Consider the following 24,432-nt stretch of genomic DNA (forward strand, 5'->3'; position numbering starts at 1 on the left):
GAAAAGAAAAAAAAAAAAAAGAAGACGTATTTAGCAACAAAGAAATCCTTTGTTTTTAAGCTGAGCATTCAAATAATCTATGATAGAAACTACTTGATACCTTTGTGCGTGACATCCAACTGAATAACTTGAATCTGCTGAACTATTGACCTGCTTTCCTAGAATTAAAGATGTAACAGATGACAATATTACATAAAGGTTAAGAAAAAAGTTTCAATGCACACATACTGGGTTTTAAAAAGCAGTTCTGTAATATATATAAAATTGTCATTTATCCATTCTACAGAGGAAATCTAGATAAGGAGGCAAATGATTTGTTTCAACTTTAGGAAAACAGGATTTCAATCTATGTATCTATAAATTATAATGCTCCACATAGTTCTTCTAGTACTATATTCACACACCAGCAAAGGAATGATTCTGGGGCGCTCATGGATGCCAAAATCTGTAGATGCTTTTTTGTATTTGTTCTAAAAGAAATTAAAAAAAAAAGAGAGAGCAAAAGGTCTTCTGTAGGTTGCAGGTTAGATATTCATCTCAAACGTTATTTAAAATGGAAATGCCATGTAAACAGTTTAGAGGACAAAGATTTAAAAAAAGTCTATACATTTTCAGCACAGACATATTTCCCCGACACTTTACTTTTTTGAGACAGTATTGCTATGTACCTCAGGCTGATCTCAAACTTGCTAAGTCACCCAAGCTGGCTTTAATTCATGATCCTACTTCAATGCTTCAAGTGTCTTACAGGTGTGGGCTGCCATGCCTAACTCCCCTGAATATTTCCTACTTGTGGTAGACTGAATCTGTGGCTATTGAAGGGGCCATAATGCAGTTAAATCAAGACAGTTAATAAGAAAGCAGTATGATTTTAATTTTTAAAAAGTTTGCCCATTTAATTGACATGTTTGCAAGTCTAAGTCAGTTAAATCACATGTTGTTTTAAAAATTTATTTTTATTTTTTAGTTTTTTGAGACAGGGTCTTGGACTACGTAGCCCAGGCTGGCCTTGAACTTGCAGTGATCCACCTGCCTCTCAAGTTATGGGACTACAGGCAGGCGCCACCATGATTAGATCAAATTAAATGCTCTTAGTAGCCATCTTTTCAATGGCTATACTTAAGTGTTTGGATCTTTTTGTTTTAATTTCCATGGGTTTACATGGAAGAGAAGTGCAATACAAAAAGGAGAAAGGATATCAGAGATGAGATAATGAAGAACCTTGTACATTATGCTGATTTCAGAGATAATCTAAGAGCTGTATCATAGGGACAATGCATAAATATATTTATGTTTTGGAAACATCAGCTGACAACCATGTGAAAGATGCAATAGAGAAGAGAACTGAAAGCAAGAATTCTAGTAAGATGGTTCTAAATATTGCAGATGAGAGAAGATGAGGGTCTTCAGGACAAAAATGGGCATTCATTACATGGTTTTGAAGGTAAAGGAAAAAATCAATAACAACATTAACCATGGGGGAAGTAGGGGAGGTCAGTGAAGTGGAAAGACTTAGATATGTAAAATTAAACACCAAGAGAAATACCTAACAATATCAACAGAGGAAATAGCATCAACCAAGGAAATTAAAGTAAAATAGAAGTCCAAAGCACGTGGCAATATTAGGACGACAGAAATAGTATTAGTAGAAACATGAGAAAAAATAACACAGTAATGTGGATAAGAACTAGGAAATAAAAAGGTGTTGGTAGGGCCAGGGATTTAGCTCAGTGGTGCTGCCACCTGCCTTGCAAGTGCAAGGTCCTGAGTTCGATCCCTGTACCAAAACCAAAACCAAAACCAACCCAAAAAACAAACAAACAAAAATGGTGTTGATAATTAAAGGTTGGCAGGTGGGATAAACATATAAATTCACAACTAAAGAGGGAAGAAGCCCAAAAAGAAAAGTTGAAAGATATATAGGAGAAGATATAATCAAGAGCTTAGGGAGACGGTCTTATAACCTTAGAAAGAATTATTCTTTTACAAGAGATGAAAAAGAGAAGGATGATGCTAGAAGTAGAACAGGTACATATGAACAGGAGTAATTAGAAATGAAATTCACTACTGATAGCTGTAAGATTAAATCACCGGCTAAAAGTGAGAAGTCAGGGATTAGATATATTTCCGAAGAGATGTACAAATCTTAAATAGTTTAAGAGGGAACGGGAGGGGATTTAAATACTTAAAATGATTGCCAAGTGGCAAGTAAGTGAGAAATCAGTTTTTAAGTGTAATGGAACAGTTCCACTTTTTGTTTGTTTTTCCTCTTTCTAGTGCTGGGATTGAACCCGAGGCGTGACCCATGGTAGGCATGTGGTCTACCACAGAAAAATTAAAGGTAGAGAAGTTTGAAAAGTTTTATTCATCAAGGTCTTGAATGAAAATATAGCACTACTTTGTATATGTGCTGTCTCTGACTTCTCATCTTACCTTTATCATATACTATATATAGAAATCATTTTGTTCCATTTGTTTCTCCATTTAAATTACGATAGCATGACTGTATTTCTGTATTGGCTGGGTAAAGTTTGTTCTCTGCTCTTAGCTAATCATGGATTTATTCTTCGCTACAGTTTTTTTTGGTACCAGGAATTTAACTTGGGTCCTTGCGCTTGCAAGGCAGGCCACCGAACTGCTGAAGTAAATTCCCGGCCCCTTTAAACATATTTAGCTTTAATTTTCTTTTCTTTTTTTTGGTGGGGGGGTATACCAGGGATTGAACTCGGGTCCTTGCACATGTGAGGCAGGTGCCGGAACCACTGAGCTAAATCCCTGGCCCCTTCCCTACAGTTTTAACTATCAATTTTCCCAGTCCCCTAAATATTTAACTTGGATTTGAAACTGGAATCCTACAGAACATTTGATTCAACTGGGAATTGACATCCTTAAATTGTTAAATTTTTAAATCATGAAAACAGCTCTTTTGCATTTGTTGAGGACTTCCTATATACCCTTTTACAGATTTAAAATTCCTTTTCCAAATTTTTGGTTAGGTTAATTCCTTTGCATTTTATGATTTTTGTGGTGATTGTAAATGGTGTCTTGTTTTCTATTACATTTAGTAACTTTATTGCTGGCATAGAAATTTTGGTAAATTTATCATACCTGGCAACCTTGTTAAATTCTTACCAGTCCTAATCATTCTACTGATTTCCTGAGGCTTACTGTGTAAAAATCATATTTGCCATAGTAATGTCACTCTTTTTTCAGATTTTTGTACCTATTTTCTTACTGTATTTTCTTGGACCACAGATATATGGATGGGAATTAGTATATGGTGGAGGTAAGTTCAGCTGTCAAGAGAAGGAAAAATGGATTATTTAATAATATATTGGTGTTGGAAATGCTGCCTTACTGTATCTACACAGGAAGCCAAGAATGAGTACCCTTGTTTTGTTTCTAACCTTAAAGGGATGTTTACCATAGACAGCCTTTAAGAACTTATCACAGATGCTGAACTTTTACAAATTTCTTTTCTGGTATCAACTCTGCAATGGCATAAAAAACAAGTGTGAGACTGAGAAGACATTTATGATATCAAAAAAAGAATAACATCTCAACAGATAGGAAATCTAATAGAGAAGGAAAACGATATGAACAAGCAAGTCATAGAAAGGGAAATATTATTTATGAGATGATTTTGAACTTTATTAGTGATAACAATATAAAATAAAGACACTATTATACCATTTCATGCCATCAATTTGGTAAAAGTTAAAATATTACATGGTATCAGCACTGGCAATGTTACTGGTCAAGTAAAGAAAGCAATGAAAGCATGAATTCTCTATGACTCAGAAATTCTACTTTTGGGCATATGCCTCAAACAAATCCGTACAGGCCCACAAAGACGCCATCTACAAAAGTTTTCATCATATCATTGTCAAAACAAAACAAAACAACAAAACCAAAAAAAACTCTTAGCAACACCTTGAAAGTCCATTGATAGGCTTATGCAAATGATTTCCAATGGTCATTAAAAAGACCATGTTAAAAGAAGGAACACAAAAATAATACAAAGCTGCTATAATGAGATAAAGTTTAGTAGGGTTCCAGTAAACCAAAATCCAACTCAAGTCTACTAGATGGATAACTTTTAGCATTAAGAAAAGCTAAACTGACCATAACATTGTGAACTCTATATTATCACTGCCCTTAAAACACTAAACCTTCAATGTAAAGATAAACATGTACAATGTAATCTGTTAAGTGCTATAGCATAGGTAATAAAGAATCAAAGAAAAAAAAATAGAATGCCCACTTTCTCCACTGCTTGTTAAAAATAACTCCTAGGATAAATTTATGTTTAAGTTTGAAGGATCAGAAACAGACCAAGGATGATAGTTGGATGAGGAAAGAGAATTCTGAAAAGAGGAAATAACATGGGTAAAGGGATAAAAAAAGTCCACCTAGTATAAGTTGAACAGCAAGTATTGCTGGTACAGAGTGCATGCTGGCAAGTGGTATGAGCTGGGAACGGAGAGGTTGATAAATGTGTATGTAAGCCAGCTGGAGGAATTTCAATCCTGTGGGTGGGGATATCCAAGTTTTTAGACAGAGAAGCAACACATTCACATTTGTATTTAAGGGGGGAAAAGCCATTTAGTCACCAACAGATAAAACAGAGACAACAAAGAAGGGGGACTACATTAGGACAACACTGATATAACTTAAGATGAAAAAGGAACATTTGAACTAAGAGAAATGCGTGTTAAGAGTGACTCGGGTATTGGACATGGTGACTAGACAGATAGCTGGGCCAATGACTAAAGTAGAGAACAAAGGAAGGTAATCTGCGAACTAAAGCCATACTACTCAAAGTGTGCTCTATATCAGGAGCACAAGCATTATGAGATTGTTAGAAATATGGTACCTCGGGCCCTGAGCCACTATTAATTTAGCATTTGCATTTTATAAAATTCCCTGGTAGTTTGTATATGTATTAAAATTTGAGATGTACTGATCTACAAATATATAAGCCATTTACCAAACACTTTAAACATGTCAGGAAAGAGGAATACCAAAGAAACAAGGCCCAATAGGCAAAAACTAGTAGTCAACACATAAAAACAACTTTTATCAGAATCAAGACTGTTCAGTAATAGAATTGGCTGCCTTGTGACATCTATTACTATAATACTTTAAACTAAGATAATCACTTGTTAGGAACAGTACAACACTCCAAGTGTTACTGAAGACCAATGAACATACACATAAAGTTGACATTAACTTAAAGAAATGGTACCTATACAAGCCTTGTTTCTCAGTCCCTGAGTCTTCTGAGATTTTGGAGGAACAGGGAATTGAGGGATACTTCTACTGCACACAGGTGCTGCTAAAGGCATATGAAGGACCTGTAAGAGAAGAAGTCATTAATTACTGTTAAGAAAGGCCTCAGGGCTGGAGATTTAGCTCAGTGGTGCCACCTCCTGCCTCGCAATTGCAAGGTCGCGAGTTCCATCCCCAGTACCAAAAAAAAAAGACAGAGAGAAGCTGCAGTGTACCATTTTTAGTTCATAATTCTTACCTGCTGAGGTGCAGAAAAGGTATTTCCATTCTGTCCAACCACAGACACAGGGACCATTCCTACCATTCCCTGGAGTACAGGTTGGACTGGAGAAGCAATTATAATAGCAGAACCTAAAAAACAATTCTCATTAAAGATTTCCTCTCAAATCTTGTCATATTAAAGTAATTAGTACTTGGAAATAAATTCTATGAACAACCTTGCCTTTTTGCGGGGGGGGGTAACCGGGGATTGAACTCGGGTCGTTGCGCTTACAAGGCAGGCAGCAGAACCGAGCTAAATCCCCAGCCCAAACAGCCTTTCTTTATAATCTATTCTCCTTAAAAAACAAAAAACAAAAAACAAAAAACTTTTTGGGGGGTACCAGGGATCAAACTCAGGACCTTCTGCTTGAGGCAGGTGAGCGGAAACGCTGAGATAAATCCCTGGCCCCAAAAAGTACTAATTTAAGAGCAACAGCATGACCAAGAAAAAGTCAATCAGAATATTAAGGTGTTAAGGTATTGAGCCATAGTAAACCAACACGAGGACGCAGAAAACGACTCTACAGCTATAAGAATATATTATAATTACCATATGGACTCCTTTAGAAAGAATAGTGAAACTAATTTGAGTATGAACTCTGTAACAGAAAGTTAGGATCCTAACTGCATGATTATAGCTCAAGACCCTGTTCATAACCCTGTTTTATGTTTTAATGGCATTGTCCAAAGGGTGCATAACAAGGAAAAACCAGTAAGGAGAAATTAGAATGGTTACAGGGTCTTTGTAAGTCAACTACAGTCAACTATTATTATTTTAGCCCTGTCCTGCAAATAAACTTTTTCTGAATAAACTCACTAACCGTTCCCATTAGGCTGATCCATTCACTTATAGGTTCATTTACTACAGTCTTTCAAATACCTACGAATGCTTGTGCTGCTTCCTTTGGCTGTGAAGACTATTATCTCCAATCCCTACCTTATTTCTAGCTTCATATGCTTTATCAATTCTAAACCCCCCTTTAGCTCATCTGTAACAGCCTCAAGTTTAATATTTGACTGTTAATGTTTAATCAGATTTTAATGTATGACTATTATGTAAAAAGGCAGATGGGGAAAAGGAGAACAGTACATACAGAAATGTAGATGAAGGTGCCATAAGCTTCACCTCTGAGAAGCACATCATTGACCAATGTAACGGGCACTTAAATCACTAATTGCTATAAAACAGCATATAATAAAATGCCACAAGAGCCCTCTTTAAGAAAAAACAATCTAAAGACAGTAATCAATTCCAGAAGATGGAAGGAAGCAAGAAATTATAGATTTTATGGAGGCAAAAATTCAGGTTGTTTTTGAAAGTCTCTTCAAATAGATGACATATTCCTTGAAAAGTACAGGTACAGTAAGAAAACATCCCATAACATTTGGGTTTTATCAGGTATAGCTATGTGAAGAATCAGTCTTTCTTACCTCTTTTAGTAGCTTATTAACATGTACACCGAAAAGTGTGAAAAAAAATTCAACTACTTAAATCTCTAGCTTAGCAGATGTAAAAAGATTTGACTGAATTAGCTAGCATCAAGAAGCATAATCACAAACTTTAAGTGTATGTTCTCATAAAATATATCCTTTATCTCCTAGCCAACAACCTCATACATAAGAACAATGAATTTCAATATGCTCTCGACTCCTTTTTTTCTTCTGCAATGATGGGGATGGAATCCATGGCTTTGTGCATGGTAGGCAGTACTCTATCACATATCCCCAGCCTATTTCCATTTTTTTTTTTTTTTTGAGACATGGTCTCACTATGTAGCCCATACTGGTCTCAAACTCAAGATCCTCCTGCCTTAGCCTCCCAAGTGCTGGGATTACAGGTTTCAATATGTTCTTAAAATTACCTTGTGAAAAGTTTGGTGACATAGCTTGGTTGACAGCAAATACACTGTTTGATCTTGGTGGTGTCTGTAACTGTGGCGGAGGGTGTGCAGTCAAAGGTGCAGAATTTCCAGGCAGCACCACAACATTAGACTGACTGACAGTTGTTCCCAAGGCTGTTGGATCAGTCACACAGGTAGCAATGAGAATGTTATTTGAGTTGCCAAAAGTTGTGCTTGCAGCTGGCATCAATTGTATGAATCCTCCTTCCTTGGAAACACATGGTGTAACACTGGCTGAAAAAATAGTGCTTTCTTCACTCTGTGTGTTGTTTACTGAAGAGTCCTCAGGTTTGAGGGTTAAAAGGTTTTGTTCTGCTGAGGCTGATTCCTCTACTGCAGCAGATACAGTAGCACCTGCGCTTTCTTCTGAAGACAAGCTTTTAACTAATTCTGCATTTTTGGCAGGTGATTTAGCAGGAGACGATAAAATGATAGTTGGCAAGTTTTCACCACTGATACTAGATACAGCACTGTTAAGTTCAGTATCTGAGGAAACAAATGGATCATCACTAATGATAATTTTGAGAGACACAATATTTGATGAATCTATCTCTGCAGAGTTGTCACCAGAAGGTTTATCACCAGGATTTTGGGTCTCGGATTGAGAATCTCCCACTGAAGAACACGCAGATTCTGAAGGAAGAGAGTGACTGTTTTTTATAGAATTACCTTCTGGAGGAATCAATACAACTTCCTCACAGTTATCAGTTCTACCTAAAGAAAGAAAAATGTTATCTCCTTCTTTTATAGAAGATGAAGGCTCCTGTGAATCCAAAATAACTTTCTCAGAGTTGTGTGGCTCAGTTTCATTTTCCATATGATTTAGTTCAATAGCTGTGGAATCATTATATTGTTGTTTAATTGAAGAGACTGAATCTTCAAGATGAATTTCTATTTGTTCAGACAAGTGTAAAGCTGAACTTTCAACAGACACAGGTAACATTTTACTCTGAAGTGAAGAATTATCTTGGCACTCTGACAGTTGTTGCGATACAACTGGTAGTATATTATTAATTTCAACTTTACTTTTGTCAATTTCATTACAATCTGGTGACTTCGAACCATGAAAATTAGTTTTAAGTCTCACTGTAGTATCAAGATTTTCACAAAATTGACCATTTTTAGATGGCTTTCCAGTTAATGGAGTATTTTGAGACATAAATTGAGAACTTTTCCCAGAGAGAATTAAGTTTTCATTGTTCATTTCACCACCAAGAGTAACAAATGAAGTTACTGGTATATCAGACTGATCAGGCTGTAACTGAGATTCACTGGGTACATTTGGAGGCAAAGGATTCTTTTCAACCTCCACAGTTTCAGTTTCAGGGGGGATCTGACTGATGTATAATTCAGCACAATGCTGATTACATTCAGCATGAGAATTTCCTCTTTGGTTAAAGTCATTCAAATTAGGCACAGACTGAAAGGTAATGTCAAGGTCACACTTCTGCTCCATAGGTGCTGCTGCTTTAATGGCCTTTTTCTGGATGCAAGAGTCTATTTGCGAAAAATCTTCCTGGGCTTCCTGTCTAAGCACTTCGTGATTGCTGCCATTCTTTAAAGCATTTAGTGCATCTTCATTTTGATAGGATGTACAAGGAGGCTGACCAGACTGACCATCTGCAAGATATCAAGATCGTGGAAAGAAATTGTATGTATAGTTTCTGAAGCAGTCATCTTTACTATACAACCTATTTTGTCAATAACATACAAAGTTTTAGCATAACAGTAAGTAGACATTCTGACATATTGTACTGCCCATTCTGTGTGTCAAACGTATCTATAACAACATTTCTGATTACGGATGCCTTTTTGCTTGAGACATGTCTCCCTATGTACGACAGCCTGGATTTGAACTCAGTTTGCAGCCCAGGCTGGCCAAACTCATGGCAATCCTCCTGCCTCAGCCTCTTGAGTGCTGGACTTGCAGGTGTGCACCACCATGCTTGGCGCTTGATGTCTTTTTAAACAAGTATCCAATTCTTAGAAAACAGATGAAATAATGAAGGAAAAAGCATAGAGGTTTAAGAACATCCAGTTTTTTTTTTGGTTGGTTTTTTTTTTTTTTTGGTACCGGGGATTGAACTCGGGTCCTTGTGCTTGCAATGCAGGCCACCGAACCGCTGAGCTACATCCCCGGCCAGAACATCCAGTATTTACTAGTAGGTAAGACAAAGAAAAACTGGCTCCAAATAGTAATAGTAGTCATGTTGTTTCACTACATTAATTTTTCAACTTCCACCATTTCTGGCCTTATTTTATCTGATTTTTTAACAGGATCAATATTTAATCTCTGTATACTGATTAACATTCAACATATATTTAGTGAAGACTGACCAAATATGCACTGCAATATAAAGATGTGTATTGTACTGGAGTGTGAGTGATCCACTCCCTGATCTTGAAGAGATTAGGATAGTTAGGGAAGCAAACAGCACACAAAGTTACAAGAAAGCATGTTGAAAACTAACAGCCTGGGAGCAAAAGGGACCTTCTTCTACCTGTGGAACCAGAAAAATGTTATAATGAGTTAATGAAGGAGGTGATCTTGAAAAAGAAATGCTGCAGGTAGAGTAAGAGCAAAGGGTATTTCAGAAAACAAATCAGCACTGACAAACTATACATAATTTAGGGCAGAAAACCCTGACTTGAACAAATGAGAAAAGATAGGGAAAACCCATAAAAACACGTATCAAATCCATAAAAGTTATGACACTGGTAAAAATGGGTACAGAGCCCATTTAAATTCTTACTGTTGGGGACAACAGAGGAAATTAGTTTAGGCCACATAAATTTCGGGGAGGTGAATGTTTGGGGTAGGGGATTTTGGGGATCTAACACTGGGCCTTGCACATCACTTGAGCTACACTCCTTTTTTTTGGGGTACTGGGATCAAACTCAAGTTCTTGTACTTGCAAGGCAGGCAGCAGAACCACTAAGCTAAATTCCTGGCCCAGCTACACTCCCTTTTAATTTTGAGTCAAGGTCTCACTAAGTTGCCCAGTCTTTCCTCAAACTTGTTATCCTTCTGTTTCAGTTTCCTGAGTACCTAGGAGAGCACCACCATCGCAGGCAAGGGCAGTGAAAAAACATTATGAGAAAAGAATTTTAAGTTTTGTGTAGGGTGGAGCTTAAGTAAAGCACAAACTTCTAGATATAATATATAATAAGAAACATATGTACCCCATGATAGTTCAGCCTAAGAAGAAAGGGAGAATTGAGCTTGGGTGTCGGCAGAGAACTAAGGATTGTAATCTGAGATCTTCAAAAGTAGTTTTTGGAAGAGATGATGTAAAAAATTGGGAGCTATTAGGAATTTCACAGGGATATAACATTTTATAAAAAGGGAAGCAGAAAAGATGATTTAGTAAACTTTGTTTTGGACAGTGAATGGAGAGGGTACTGAAAATGTACAAAGTTTAGCAAGAAGTGTGAAAAGATAGATAATGGTTACTTCTGAGGAACAGGGAGGTGGACTAGTGACTGAGAAGGGGAACAAAGAGGGTTTATGTACAGTTCTGATAGTGCTCTATTCTTATCTCTGAGATGATTACTTGGGTACAGTATTTCCTTGATTTGCTATTTCAATTAGCCACATAACTTTTGTTTGTTTGCTTTTTTGAGACAGGGTCTTCCTATGTAGCTCAGGCTGGACTTGAACTCACTATGCAGCCCAGTCTGGCCTCAAACTCTTAGAGACTCTAATGCCTCAGCCCAGCACATGCTAGAATTACAGGTGTGTGAGCCATATTCATTCTTACCATATTACATTCACTTTTCAAAAAAGAGCATATATTTCAAAACTCTAAGATAGTCTTATTTATCGCTCTCCTTCATTCAATAAGTGACTCCTATGGGCTATTATGTATCACATTAGCACTCTGAGAGAAAGAAGTGCAAAGCACTGATTTAGTGGACATAGTAAATGCAGCTTAAAAATCCTCAAACTTGAGTCCAGCTAAACTGAGCATGTCAAGAAACTTCTGGATTATAAAAGAATTCACCTTTCATAAAAGTTCTGAAGACTTGGAAGTAAATTTTCTTATGGCAAGTAAAGTGGAAATACACAACTGACACGTAAGTAATTGAACTTAAACAATATTTTGTGCCTCAGAATTGAGACTACTTTTAACATTTTGATTAATAACAAAATCAAGTTCTTACCAGATTCTTCCGTTTCAAAAGAACTTTTAACTACTAGATTTGTTTCTTCGGGTAAGACTATATGCTGATTAGAAATGCTTTGTGATATATTTTTACTGTTCTTTGTTTTACCTGTTAAAAGGGGAATAGGGAGATAATTAAATGATCAAAATAAAAACAAGCACGAATTAATACTTCACAGTGGTTAGACAAATACTAAACCTTGGTCTTAGTTATGGTTTTCTGGATGTTTTTAGTATGCCACTTTGCATGTCATTTACAAGTGCAAATAAAACTATTTTCCTACCAGACTGTTTTTCTAATACAAGATCTCACTTATGTTGCCCAGACTGGTCTGAAGCAAATCTGTCTCAGGGACCATATGTGTGCACCAGGGTGCTTGGGTAGTACTGGTGGCTCTCAAAACTAAGTCTGTATATTAGGGTCTTCTAGAAAGTCCAAGAACTCCTATATTCAGTGAGTTTTCAGATAATATCATCTTAGGGAACTATAGGTGGAGAACTACTGCACTAGATCACAGGATTGCGAGCAATGGTCAGTATAATGTATTCACTTTATACTATTCAATTGTATTTATCTGTCTTATAGTAGGCTTCAACTATTTTTGATTGTCCAAAATATCAACAAAAACAAAAAAATTCATGCTGTTCTCTATATTTATAGCTGATATTTAAGGGAAAATAAAACAAAAACAAAATTCCTTTAAATATCCGTAAAATGTTTGATTTTATGAAATAGCACCTATTTCAAATGCTCTGGGTAATGTTGCTTCACTCTGGTTAACTTACCAGAGATTAGAAAAACCATTTTCTTCTAACTGCCTTGAGAAAATGGTCTACTTACCATAGTCAAACAAATCAAACAGTGCTTGAAATGCTGGGTCTGATTCTGTTTGTTCTAATATATCCTGTATAGCTTCTTCAGACATATGGATTTCACTCTGCAATTATGAATTGAAGGCACATTCTTAATTCAATCAACATTTAGTACCAGAAAAATTATCAGATATTTGATATTTCTGAATTTTTATGTTGAAGCATACCCTTTCAAGAAAATTTTTCGATTTTAAGTATAAACAATATGTTCATTGTAAAAGAAAATAAAGATTAGAAAATAGAAGGTAAATTTTCCTTCCTAAAATAACTTTGGTAAATGCATTCCTAAACACTAAAATAAACATAGCAATTATACATACATATAAAAACAAATAAAATCATACTCTAATATGATCATTAGATTCTGTGATGTTTTCTTCACATAAGTTTGTAGACTGTTTTATAGGTTCTTCAGTATTAATATATTTATGTGTCAGGTCTCTTTATATTAAGTGCTTTCTTTAAATGTTTAATGAGGCTTACTTATTTGCTCTCATTTTAAAAATATCATGCCAAAAGCTATCTGCAAGCTCTGCACCAACGGGGAAAAGGAAGGTAGTGAGCTTTTCTACAATCTAAGCTGCAGAATTATTTTTCAGAACTTTGTATTTTCAGTTCTTCTGAGCAAGACAGATTCTTTTGATGGGAGAGTTTATGACTGGTAACGCTGTTTCTGGGAGACAGGACTAGGAGGAAAAGGATATGATGTTTACTCCCTAAGTTTTGCAACCTTTCATCATGTTTGTAGCTGTCCCTTTACAGTTACTTTCAGAGGTACTGGCACTACTGTAGATTGTAAATTGCTTTCTTTCGAGCTTGTTTTTACTGGCGTACACTGAGACTCTATTTTGTCCTTTGTACATTGAAAAAAATCCCTCTGCTGTTTAAAAAACTAATTTAAATCTGAATTTAAAACTTTTCACAAATACTGTACACAATAATATGAACAACCAAGAGCATAAAATTATTATCATTTTCTTTTTTTGGCTTTTCTGGTTTTGTTTTGGTACTGGGGATTGAACTTGGGACCTTGCGTTTTTTTGGGGTGTGGGGAATCTTGCATTTTTGAGGCAGGGGGCAGAATGACTGGGCTAAATCCCCAGCCCTTTGGCTTTTTTGAGACAAGATCTCACTCTGTGATTCAGGCTGGCTTCTTAACTCTTGGCAATCCTTCTGTCTCAGCCTCCCAAGTGCTGGGATTACAGGTGTGTGCCACTATGTCCTGAACATCATCACTTTCTTGTAACCCTCACACAATCTAAGAGTGCTGTTGATTATAATAAGTATCTGAAGTTTTTGTGAAGAAAACATAGCAAGGAGTTAAAGACTATTAAAGAAATCTAGCACAGATATATATTTGTTAGCTAAAATAGAAAAGACTTTTTAAAGAAATACTGGTAGCGCTGGCATATAGGGGAAAAAATCCGATATAATGAAATCACATAGTAATGCTAATAAAAATGTGTATATTGTCCAAGTTGACAAGGAAAAGGATATGCTGCAGTCACAAACTTAGCTGCTCTTTGAAAAGCACACTATACGTGGACAAATACTGAAACACATACTGCCAAGTGTGGTGGCACAACTATAATCCCAGCATTTGGAAGGCTGAAGTAGGAGAGCACTTTGAATTTGAGGCCAGCGTGAGCCACGTAGTGAGTTTAAGGACAGGCTGAACTACACAGGAAGACCTTGTCTCAAACCACCAAAAAGAAAGAAAGAAACAAACATATATTGTGTTAAGTTCCTTCTTTACCAACTCTTATTCACCATCACCAAGTAGCAATGGTGAATGTAATTCCTACTTTTCTACTCTTGGCAGTAAGCCTCACACAGACAATAAATTCATTTGATTAGTAACTCTTCTTTAAATAATACTTGGATTCATTAACATACCATTTCATTATACAGTTTGTAGCAGTGTGGAAGTGTTAATAAACACTGTACAGTACTGTCACTTATACACAAAAAACATACTATCAGTGAATCATTAAGTGTTAAATATTTAAAAATTCCAAGCTGATGTTTGTATGAGGATAAACCAGTTTTATTAATAGCCTGGTAAAGTCGGTTAGCTTTTAGGTGAATTAGAAAGACATTGTTATTTTTACCACATAAGTAATAAAACATGAACTGACTCTGAAAGGTCACTATCTAAATGTGCTCAGAAACAAATTATATTTGGGTAATTTAGAAATTAAAGGAAGCTACATCTTATTTTACCAAGTGCTAGGATTTCAAGTGTACACGACCACACCTGGCTATATATCACTTTAAACTACATTTTATACATCAAACCTCTGGCAATGGCTCTGAAATAAAACCAAAATAGCATCTATTTAATAATACTACCTACCCACACCCACACATTCCCACCCCTCATACCGGAAGTCCCAGGAGTTCATCAATTGAAGCTTCTGGCTCAGCAGGGTTGCTATCTGTTTGCTTGGGTACTTGAACAATACTGTTATCACTGTAATACAGAAAGGAAAATCTAGCATAATTATGCAATTAGGCAAAAACAATTAAATATTTAAAACATATGGCTCACCTAGTCAAAAATTTGTTAATGTTTTCTGCAAGCTTTTCTTGAAGAGATTTGTTGTTTAGAATTTTTTCTCGTGCATTTTCAATAACCATTTGCTGAAAAAGAAAGTCAATATTAAATAAGGATAGGAAAAAGTATCCTGTCACTTTTTAAAAAACAGTCAGGTCCCAGTTATGCAGGAGGGTAAAGTGTATCAGGAGCCCAGCAATCTGAAACCACTTTGGGCAACACAGTGAGAACTTGTCTAAAAATACGTAAATAATAAAACCGCAATCACTGGAAGCTGAATAGTTTTAATCAATCTAAGCAGAAATTTAGAAGTTGTAGTGGCTCCCTCCATATTACCACCTGAACATAGCATTTGAAAATTTATGTGTTCTCACATATCTTTCAGCAACTCTTTCGTCACTGCTTAGAGACACATTTTAGCTTAGCATAAAAAAGTTTCAGATAATGCTCTATTACACTGAATAATCCAACAATAACGAAGTATTTCAGTTCCTAATATACAAATGTTTTATCCTTTGGTAGATTTGTCTATGCTATCTATTCTTAATTTACCACCTCCTACATCCCAATGCTTTATCCCAGGGCAATTCCACTGCAACCTTATAGAAATATTGTATTTAGCACGTTCATGCACACACACATGAACACATTTGTGTAATTTAGTACTTTTTTTGTTTTGTTTTGTTTGAGACAGGGTCTCACTATGTAGTTGAGACTGACCTGGAACTGACTATGTAGTCCAGGCTGGTCTCGAACTCACAGCGATCCTTCTGCCTCAGCCTCCCAAGTGCTGGGATTACAGGTGTGCGCCACCACGCCCAGCTTATTTTAGTACTTTTAAATTTAGGAGTATTTCAAGTTGTAAAGTTTCAGAATATCACTTACTTTCTCTACAGCAAATGTATTTAGGTCCTGGAAATTCCGTATGGTTGAGTGAGGTCCAGACAAAGTAATACTTTTCCTTTGCAATTCACTGAAACACATTTTAAAAGACGATCTTTTCACTCCCATGTCTAACAGATTCAATGGCATCCACCCATACAGACATGAACTTTAAGACTATTTTGGTAGAACAGGTATGTTCTCTCCTTTAGTGTGAACAAAAGCCAACAGAACAGAAAAAGTATTACCAAACTTAGACTAAGAAGAAATAAATTTGAGATGTAATTTTATCATTTACTAGCTATATAATCGTAAACATATAAGGCCACTGGGTTTAGAGAAGACTGGAATAAAATATATTTATAGATTTTTATATTATGTTAAGTGAGAAAGATCATAATTAGGAAGTTTGTACTAAAGTAAGACTTAATTAGCAATAATTCAATAAAAACTTAAAAAATCCTACGGATTTACAGGTGAGAAAGCAGAAGAAAATTATTCTTATCTCCTTTTTTGAAATATTGTCCAGAAACACTGGCTAAATAGGATAGAATTTTTTCAAAAACTTCCTGAAAAGATTATATAAATTAATTAAAAACTTAAAGTATTTGTGAACCATAAAACAGTATTACTTATGATCATTTAAAAAGGATATATTCTAAAGTACTGAAGATAACATCAATTGTAAGATATACCCTTATTTTATGTACTGTCAAATAAAAAAGAAATATCCAATGAAGCAGTGATTTGCCATTTATCAAAGGATGCAACTGAATTCTCAATTTCAGGTTAGCATGTGACAAAAACTAGTACCTTCTGAAACAGGTATCAGTATATGGTTCTAAGAACTGTATTCAGTATATAAATATTTCGCTACAATTCTTTTTTGCTTGTTTGTTTTAAATGGTACTGGCAACATATCCTTTATAAAAATCATTTACCTTTTACGTCTACCAGGTGACATTAAAGCAGCATGAGATTTCTTTTCCTGAGTTCCAGGAACGATATTTAAAGACTCTCCAGCTGTAGTTCAAGAAAACAAAATAATAAGGAAAATAAATCTAAACCTTAAGGTGATAAACAGTGTGTGTGTGTGTACATATATAGAATTAATTTTGTTTTTTTGAGATAGGGTCTCACTATATATATATATAGCTCAGGCCAGCCTTGAACTATGTGACTCAGTCTGGCTTAGTAGTGATCCTCTTGCCTCAGCCTCCTGAGAATTTAGATTACAGGCACATGCCACCATACCTTATCCAAAGCACTAAATACTAATTATTATTTTTTGTTTTGTTCTGAGACATCTCACTGTATGTTCTACGCTGACCTTCTACTCACTCTGTAGCCCAGAGGTTGACCTCAAATTCGTGACTATCCTCCTGCCTCAGCCTCCCGAGTACTGCAATTATGGTTATGAACTACCACACCTGGCTAATCTCTGCTTTTTTTTTTTTTTTTGGTACCAGGGATAGAACTCGGGTCCTTGCGCTTGCGAGGCAGGCCACTGAACCACTAAGCTAAATCCCCGGCCCTCTGATTATTATTTTTATATTAAATTCAGTAAGCCTTTATAGGGTGCTTACTATGTGAAAGGCATTATATAAGATATTATTAATAAAACACTTCACAGTGTATGTTTAAAGCTTTACAATAGAACACAAAATACATGATAGAATGAAAAAAGTGTAAGAAAATAAAGTGTTGTGAATGTAGAAAAGATGGAAACGAGGGAGATCTTAATGGATGGCAACATTTTGGTTATATAGTAGACTGGACTGTGAACTCGGAGTATAATCCCTAAATTCTAATTCCAACTCCATTATTAACTAGCTTTCTAATTTATACTACACCACATGTTTCCTCTATACAGCAAGTATAAAACAAGGAAAATATACCAGATGGTCTGTTTATTTGTTGTTTTAAGAGTAAGTCAGAAATATGAACTTTCAACAAGTAGAGATGGCAGTATACTAGAAAGAGACATTCCTTATTCCACGAAGACAGATGGGCACAAAGAAAGGTTAAGGACTCAGTGAAATATAATGCATATCCTGTGTAAAATCTAACACAACAGGGTCTTTTCTACTAAGTTTCAAATTTAGAAAAAAGATTTCAAGGCCAGACTTCAATTAGATTAGAAATAGGAAGAACTCTAGAATAAAATGATTCCTAGACTTTATTTTGTGGTAAAGCTACCTAAGTCTGTTCCATGCCAAGTTTCTCTCATTGCTCTGGTCGCAATGCTATACTATAATACAGAGACATTAATAGGCCATCTCATTTAGATAATACAGTAAAGTCAAAGAAACAAAAGCTTACTAGTTACAGTATCTTGTGACTGTGAATGATTGACCACTACAAAATTTGACCTCATTGGAGTTGAAATTTGGCCAGTTGGCTGAACAGGTTGTGTAGCTGTCAAAGGAGCAGTAGTAAATTGTGCTGAAACATAAGGCAAAATCAGCAACTCTGAACTGACAGGAGCTGGTTGAGATGCAAGCCTTCTTTGTCGTTTGATTTCTGCAATTCCATTTCTTGTTCGGACTGCAAACACATAAGCATTAAAAATTAATGTCAGAGTAGTTTGGGATTAATATGACAACATGATGAATGACCTATATATAGTACTATGTAATGTTAGATCCACAGGTTGAAAAGACGGTTCTTAAAAATATCAGTTACTTGATAATTTCACAACAAACTATAAATTCAAGAGTACTGTTCTGCAATAATTCGTATTGCTAACATACTCAAAAATTAAGAAATCCAAAATTGTAAAATGAGAATTAAAAGATGTTACATCAGAGCCAATGAAAAAATGTAAGGAGTCTATTTTATACATACATGTAAAATGAAAGGAAAAAGACTGTTTCAACAAAATAGGTACTTAGCATTCAAGTTCTACGAAATGTTCACCAAAGTTTGGAATAATTCTCAACATTGTTTAAAGTTAAATACCAACCTCTTTGATTGGCAGCCAACCCCGGGGAACTTTGCATGCTCCTAATAAATAAAACAAAGTAGTTTATTTATTGAAAATTTTTGTTGCTGAGATACTCTCAGATTTAGTTATAGAAAGTATAAGTTAAAATGTGACTGACCTAAGACAAAAAAAAGGCAACACATTTTCTTGGTAACAAATTCTGCTTTGTATCAGGAGAAAAAGAGTAGCATATAAACAAACTCATACAACATACTTTAGTAATGAAATTTCCATCCAATTCAATATGCATTAGAGTGCTTTGACTTTAAGAATGAAGTTTGAACCAAGATCTGTCATGTAAAGGTACAAGACCCCAATGATGAATGTAACTGTACTGTATACCTAAAATGTACCAATAAACTCAATTAGAAAAAAGAATGCAGGCCAGGGGTGGTGGCTCATGCCTGTAATCCCAGCACTTGGGAGGCTGAGGCAGGAGGATTGCTACAAGTTCGAGACCAGCCTGGACTACATAGTGAGTTCCAGGTCAGTGTCAACTACACAGTGAGACCCTGTCTCAAAAAACAAAACAAAAGAAAAACCAAACAAACAAACAGAAAATATATATATAATTGAAAATGTTGTACATCTTACATAGCTTAAGTGTATGGAATTCCTAAAACCACCTCAAACTGCATTTTTGTTTTTGTTTTTGAGACAGGGTCTCACTATGTAGTTGAGACTGACCTGGAAGTCACTATGTAGCCCAAGCTGGTCTTGAACTCACAGTGATCCTCCTGCCTCAGCCTCCGGAGTGCTGGGATTACAGGTGTGCGCCACCATACATGGCTTTATATTTCTTAATTTATTTCTATTTCTCTAAATTTCTAATTTAGAGGCTTATTCAAAAGAAACTCATTTCACATATATCAATACTTCAGAATCCCAAAGTTCATGCAAGTGACATTCTGCTTTTAATAAATGACTACGAAATTGTCTTATCTAAATTTTAAGGAAAGAGAAAAGCAAATGGGAAATTGACAAAGTTCAAGTTAATTCTTTTACTATGGACTTTAATTATCTACCCATGTATTTGCTAAGCAGCAATAGACACTGTCTTTGTCCTAAGAAAATATGTCAAGTCTCCATCAAAATGAGCCACTAGGGCTACGTGTACAGCTTAGTTGTAAAGCACTTGTCTAGTACCAACAATGGCCTGTGTTTAATCCCCAGAACCACCACACACAAATAAAAAGGGGCCACAAAACTTACTGAATTGAATGAATCACTTAAAAAAAAACCCACAACAAAACTTAATAGAAAATTTGGCTAAGAATTCTTTCTCTTGGTAGGCATGGTGGCACATGTTTATAATCTTTGCACACTGGGATGACGAGGAGGATCACAAGTTTGAGCCTTGCCTGGGCAACTGAGTGAAAATGTCTCAAAAGAAACAATAAAAAAAGGCTGGGGAGGTAGCTTAGTGTGACAGTCCTAGGTTCAATCAGTACTGTTAAGTCGTGTCAATAAAATATCTCAGTAACATACACAGTATTTATAAATACTAAATTGTGAATACTTCTGAAGATTATCTACAAGGATAGGAAAGTTAAGTCAGAAAAGGGAAACAAAGATAAGATTACCAAATAAGATGTTGTCCAGGCTTAGGATAAAAGCATTTGGTCATAATAGCAGTTTTTAAATGAGAGAAGAAAACAAAACCTTCACTAAAGTTAGATGGAATATTCACTTCTATGTCAGGGTGAAAAGGTAAGAAACTTATCATTTTCATAATAGGCTCCATAATCAAATAAGAGAGCCTATAAAATTGATACCAATGATGCTAAAATTGGCATTTCAAGGCTGTTAACTAGGTAGAAGGTAGATATTAGCATCATGAGAAAATTCTAAAGGAAGATTACAGCAGTAGCATTATTTTTAAAGTTTGTTTATTTAGGTACTGGGGATTGAATTCAGGACTTGGGCTTGCCAGGCAGGTGCTGTGCCACTGAGTTACATTCCCAGCCCCATCAAGTTTATTTCTTAATAAGGGCAGCACCAACTGGCATGGGTTCAACACATTCATTCTCTGTATATGTAATAAAAAGGCAGTTGTCTAAAAGAACTGACAGTGGACTAGGCTAAGAAAAATTCTAGTCCAAGATCTGCCTCTAAGTTGCTACAAAAACCTTGGGAATGTCACTAAACTTCCATATACCTCAATTTCTTCATCTGTAAATATTTTGTTAACATCTAAGTTACTCCAGCTAGGAATGATGGTGCATGCCAGTAATGCCACCACTCTCAGAGGTTGAGGCAGGATATGGAGCCCAACCTGACAACCTAAGAGCAATCCTTCCTCAAAATAGAAATGGGGTAGGTATACTGCTCAGGGCAAAAGCTTTGTGTTTGTTGTGGTTTATACCCAGATGTTCCCCCAAAGCCTCATGAGCTCATAGATGAGGTTTTTGGGAGGTGATTAAATCATGGAGGCATAACACTCATCAGTGGATCAGTCCACAGATTAGTTTATAGATGGGTGTAATGCTGCAAGGTGAAGCCTGATGGGAAGAGGTAGGTTACTGGGAGTGTGGCCTGGAAAGGTCTCTCTTTCCCACCTATCTTGATTTTACTCTGCTTCCTGCACGCCACTCCATGAGCTGTGTTTCTCTGCTATGCTGCCTTGCCTTGCAGCCAGCCTACAGATTGAAACCGCTAAAAACTTTGAGGAAAATAAACCTCTACTCCTTTAAATTGTAAGTGTTGGGTATTGTGTCCAGCTATAAGAAAGCAATCAAGATACTACCAAAAAAGAGATGCAATTTTTCTCAAATTATTCCAATCAAAGACAATGTCAAGCAAGATTAAGTGTTACATAAGCGTACTATATACATAATAAAATGATTTAAAGTATACTTGCATTCCAAAATCATTATGCACATTTTAATCAGTACCTGATCTGAGAAAGTGTATGGTCTAACTTCTTCCACAGAGATGACATTATTGCTGGGACGTCATTTGATGTTTCTAAATAGAGAAAATAAACTCAGTTGGAGAAAATGCATCATTCAGTCTGAACAAAGACAGAAAATCACAGTGAAAGAAAATCTCCCTCTGTTGTTGACATTATTTTGGGACTTGAAAAGCCTGTTTAAATAATGGCCAGGAGGGGTATGATTGCCACTGCTTTTTTTTCAGCCATTGTATACTATACACAACATGAGTGGAAATGGACATCCATATAAATTAAGCAGCTTTTTTTGTAAGGCCAGTAATTTCATATTTTTAGATTAATAACATTACTTTTTCATTTTTGATCTGATATGTGATATTTAAAGATGAATTAAAATATATGCTCATGACAAATAATTATCATAAAGGTTATATAAAGTCTTTGTAATTTAATTCTCAATTACCTTGCATTTAAAAATAGGTATAAACAATATCTCTCAGTGGGTTAATTTACACACTAAATGAGATAAAACATGAAAGCAGAGCACTTATAAACAGTATACAGCAAATGTTAAGCTATTTATGCTACTTCTTTAACATTAATTGGTGAATGCTGTAAGCTACAGAAACAGTATGAGAATAAATATCAGAATTTGTCCTCTAAATCACTGTTAATTTAACAAGTATTTTTATATTCTAGTAACTACTATATTTCCCCAAAAATAAGCCCTAACTGGAAAATAAGCCCTAGCATGATTTTTCAGGAGTATTATAAGCCCTACCCTCAAAATAAGCCTCAGTTAAGATTGTCACCCAGACAGATGCATTTTTTTTTCCTTTTTTGGTACCAGGGATTGAAATTGGGTCCTTATGGTTACAAGGCAGGCAGCAGCACCACTGAGCTAAATCCCCGGCCCTATTTAATATACAGTGCGGGTATACTGAATTCTAGAGTAATATTAATATATAACTATATATAAATAACACCACTGACATTAATACTTAAAATTAATAATATAAATTCTAGTGAAGTACTTGTAAATACCCAAGGAGGTGCTTTTGGATGAGAGGTTAAAGCCTATGTAAACAGAGGAAATCAAGGCTTACTGCCAAATGACCTGAGTACAGACACAACATAAGAATTACGTGTACACATGATAATGAATGAATGCAGTTGTGTCTACTGTGGATCTTCATAATTCAATATGTCGTGTTGTAATGGATGCACTTAATACATTCATGTGAAATAAATGTTTCCTGAATTTTGCTGCCTGCAATTTTTTGCTTTTTATGGACCACTATTCTTAACTTTTATCATTTTTGTTGCCACTCTTGTCTCATGTAAGTCTTCAATTAACACTTGATTTAATGGAAACTTTGTGAAGCCAAGGCTGCAAGAGGTTTTAACTTGGGTGAAGAATTCATGGGTTGAAAATCACTGACCACTGTGCTGCCAATGTACATGGTCAGGGTACATGGGCAGGAAGTGCCCATTTAAGGACAGCTCTATTGCTAGACGTGACAGATTGGAGTCAATGGTTCTACAGAAAATGGAGCTGTAAGAAATGTAGAATTTTGTACATGAAAAAAATAAGACATCTCCCCCAAAAAAGCCCTATTGCAGAAAAAATTAATTATAAGACCTGGTGTTATTTTTGGGGAAATATGATAAGAGTCAGAACTTTATGACTGGCTCCTGTGTTCAGACTTACATTCACAGAAGTTAAAATGAAAATCATGATTTTAAACTTGTCACACACAGCAATGCCTGCTCATCTGTACAGGTAACCTATAGTTAAAGAGTTCTTATGCCTTACTTTTGTTTATATTTGCTAATATTCAGATTTTTACAATGTATTACTCAATGTAAACACAAATGAATTGATGTTTCCTAGTAAAATTTATGTCATCATAACTGAGAAAAGATTTCTCAAGGCTTTTGAAATGTTTTAATTAGAAATACTTTCTAAAATATACTAATAGACAAATGCTATATAAAACTAATAAGACAAAAGAAAAAAATCCCTCAACTTGAATTTTTACCTTTTGCTTTCATAGCTACATATTCATTCAAAATTGTTGTCAAGTTTTTTCCAAATAAGGACTGAAAAGGAAAAGATAAAGTATTACTAAAATCATATAATACTACCAATTAATTTCCCACCATGAAAATATTCTACCATTCAAAAACTAGTAAGAGATCTGGACAGTAGAAGAGCTGATGAGAAAAGGGTAAAGGAAGTCATCAAAAATGAAAAGTCACTCAAATTGTGGGTCACATCACATCTTCTACAGGTAAAGAGCCTTCCTTGCCTGTTTGAATAGGACATTGTGGTCATTTGTTTCCTTAGCTAAGATAGTCCATGGGCAGAAAAGCAGTTTTTCAGTTAGGTGGTAGAGATTCAGTTATATGGCCTAAAAATGAGGACACAGGGCCAGAGATTTAGCTCAGAGGCTCCACCGCCTGCCTCAAAAGTACAAGGTCCCGAGTTCAATCCCCAGTACCAAAAAACAAAACAAAACAAAACAAAAAAACAAAAAAAACCACCCCAGAGGACACAGTTCTAATCTACTTTCTATCCTGAAAGCCATGTGAACCTGCCAAAGCAAAGTGGAAAAACT

The 24,432-nt window shown here is 35.5% G+C and overlaps 1 protein-coding gene across 2 annotated transcripts in view; it reads right to left on the reverse strand.

Moving 5' to 3' along the window:
* The window catches only part of LOC104852847 (protein NPAT), a 39,455-nt gene that overhangs the window by 4,693 nt on the left and 10,330 nt on the right, over positions 1–24,432 (reverse strand). Inside the window, exons 3-16 of one of the 2 annotated variants that reach the window (XM_010610635.3) lie at positions 23,854–23,914; positions 21,813–21,885; positions 18,898–18,938; positions 18,255–18,479; positions 16,874–16,955; positions 15,936–16,023; positions 15,045–15,136; positions 14,879–14,966; positions 12,462–12,558; positions 11,619–11,729; positions 7,416–9,074; positions 5,531–5,643; positions 5,249–5,357; positions 101–158 (exon numbers count right to left, since the gene is read on the reverse strand). In XM_010610635.3, the coding sequence (XP_010608937.1) occupies positions 101–158; positions 5,249–5,357; positions 5,531–5,643; positions 7,416–9,074; positions 11,619–11,729; positions 12,462–12,558; positions 14,879–14,966; positions 15,045–15,136; positions 15,936–16,023; positions 16,874–16,955; positions 18,255–18,479; positions 18,898–18,938; positions 21,813–21,885; positions 23,854–23,914 (2,897 nt within the window). The remainder of the gene's footprint in view (positions 1–100; positions 159–5,248; positions 5,358–5,530; positions 5,644–7,415; positions 9,075–11,618; positions 11,730–12,461; positions 12,559–14,878; positions 14,967–15,044; positions 15,137–15,935; positions 16,024–16,873; positions 16,956–18,254; positions 18,480–18,897; positions 18,939–21,812; positions 21,886–23,853; positions 23,915–24,432) is intronic. The other variant, XM_010610636.3, reaches the window with a different exon arrangement.

The sequence above is a fragment of the Fukomys damarensis genome, unplaced genomic scaffold, assembly GCF_012274545.1.
Source record: "Fukomys damarensis isolate Sample0158 unplaced genomic scaffold, DMR_v1.0_HiC HiC_scaffold_16, whole genome shotgun sequence".
NCBI lineage: Eukaryota > Metazoa > Chordata > Mammalia > Rodentia > Bathyergidae > Fukomys > Fukomys damarensis.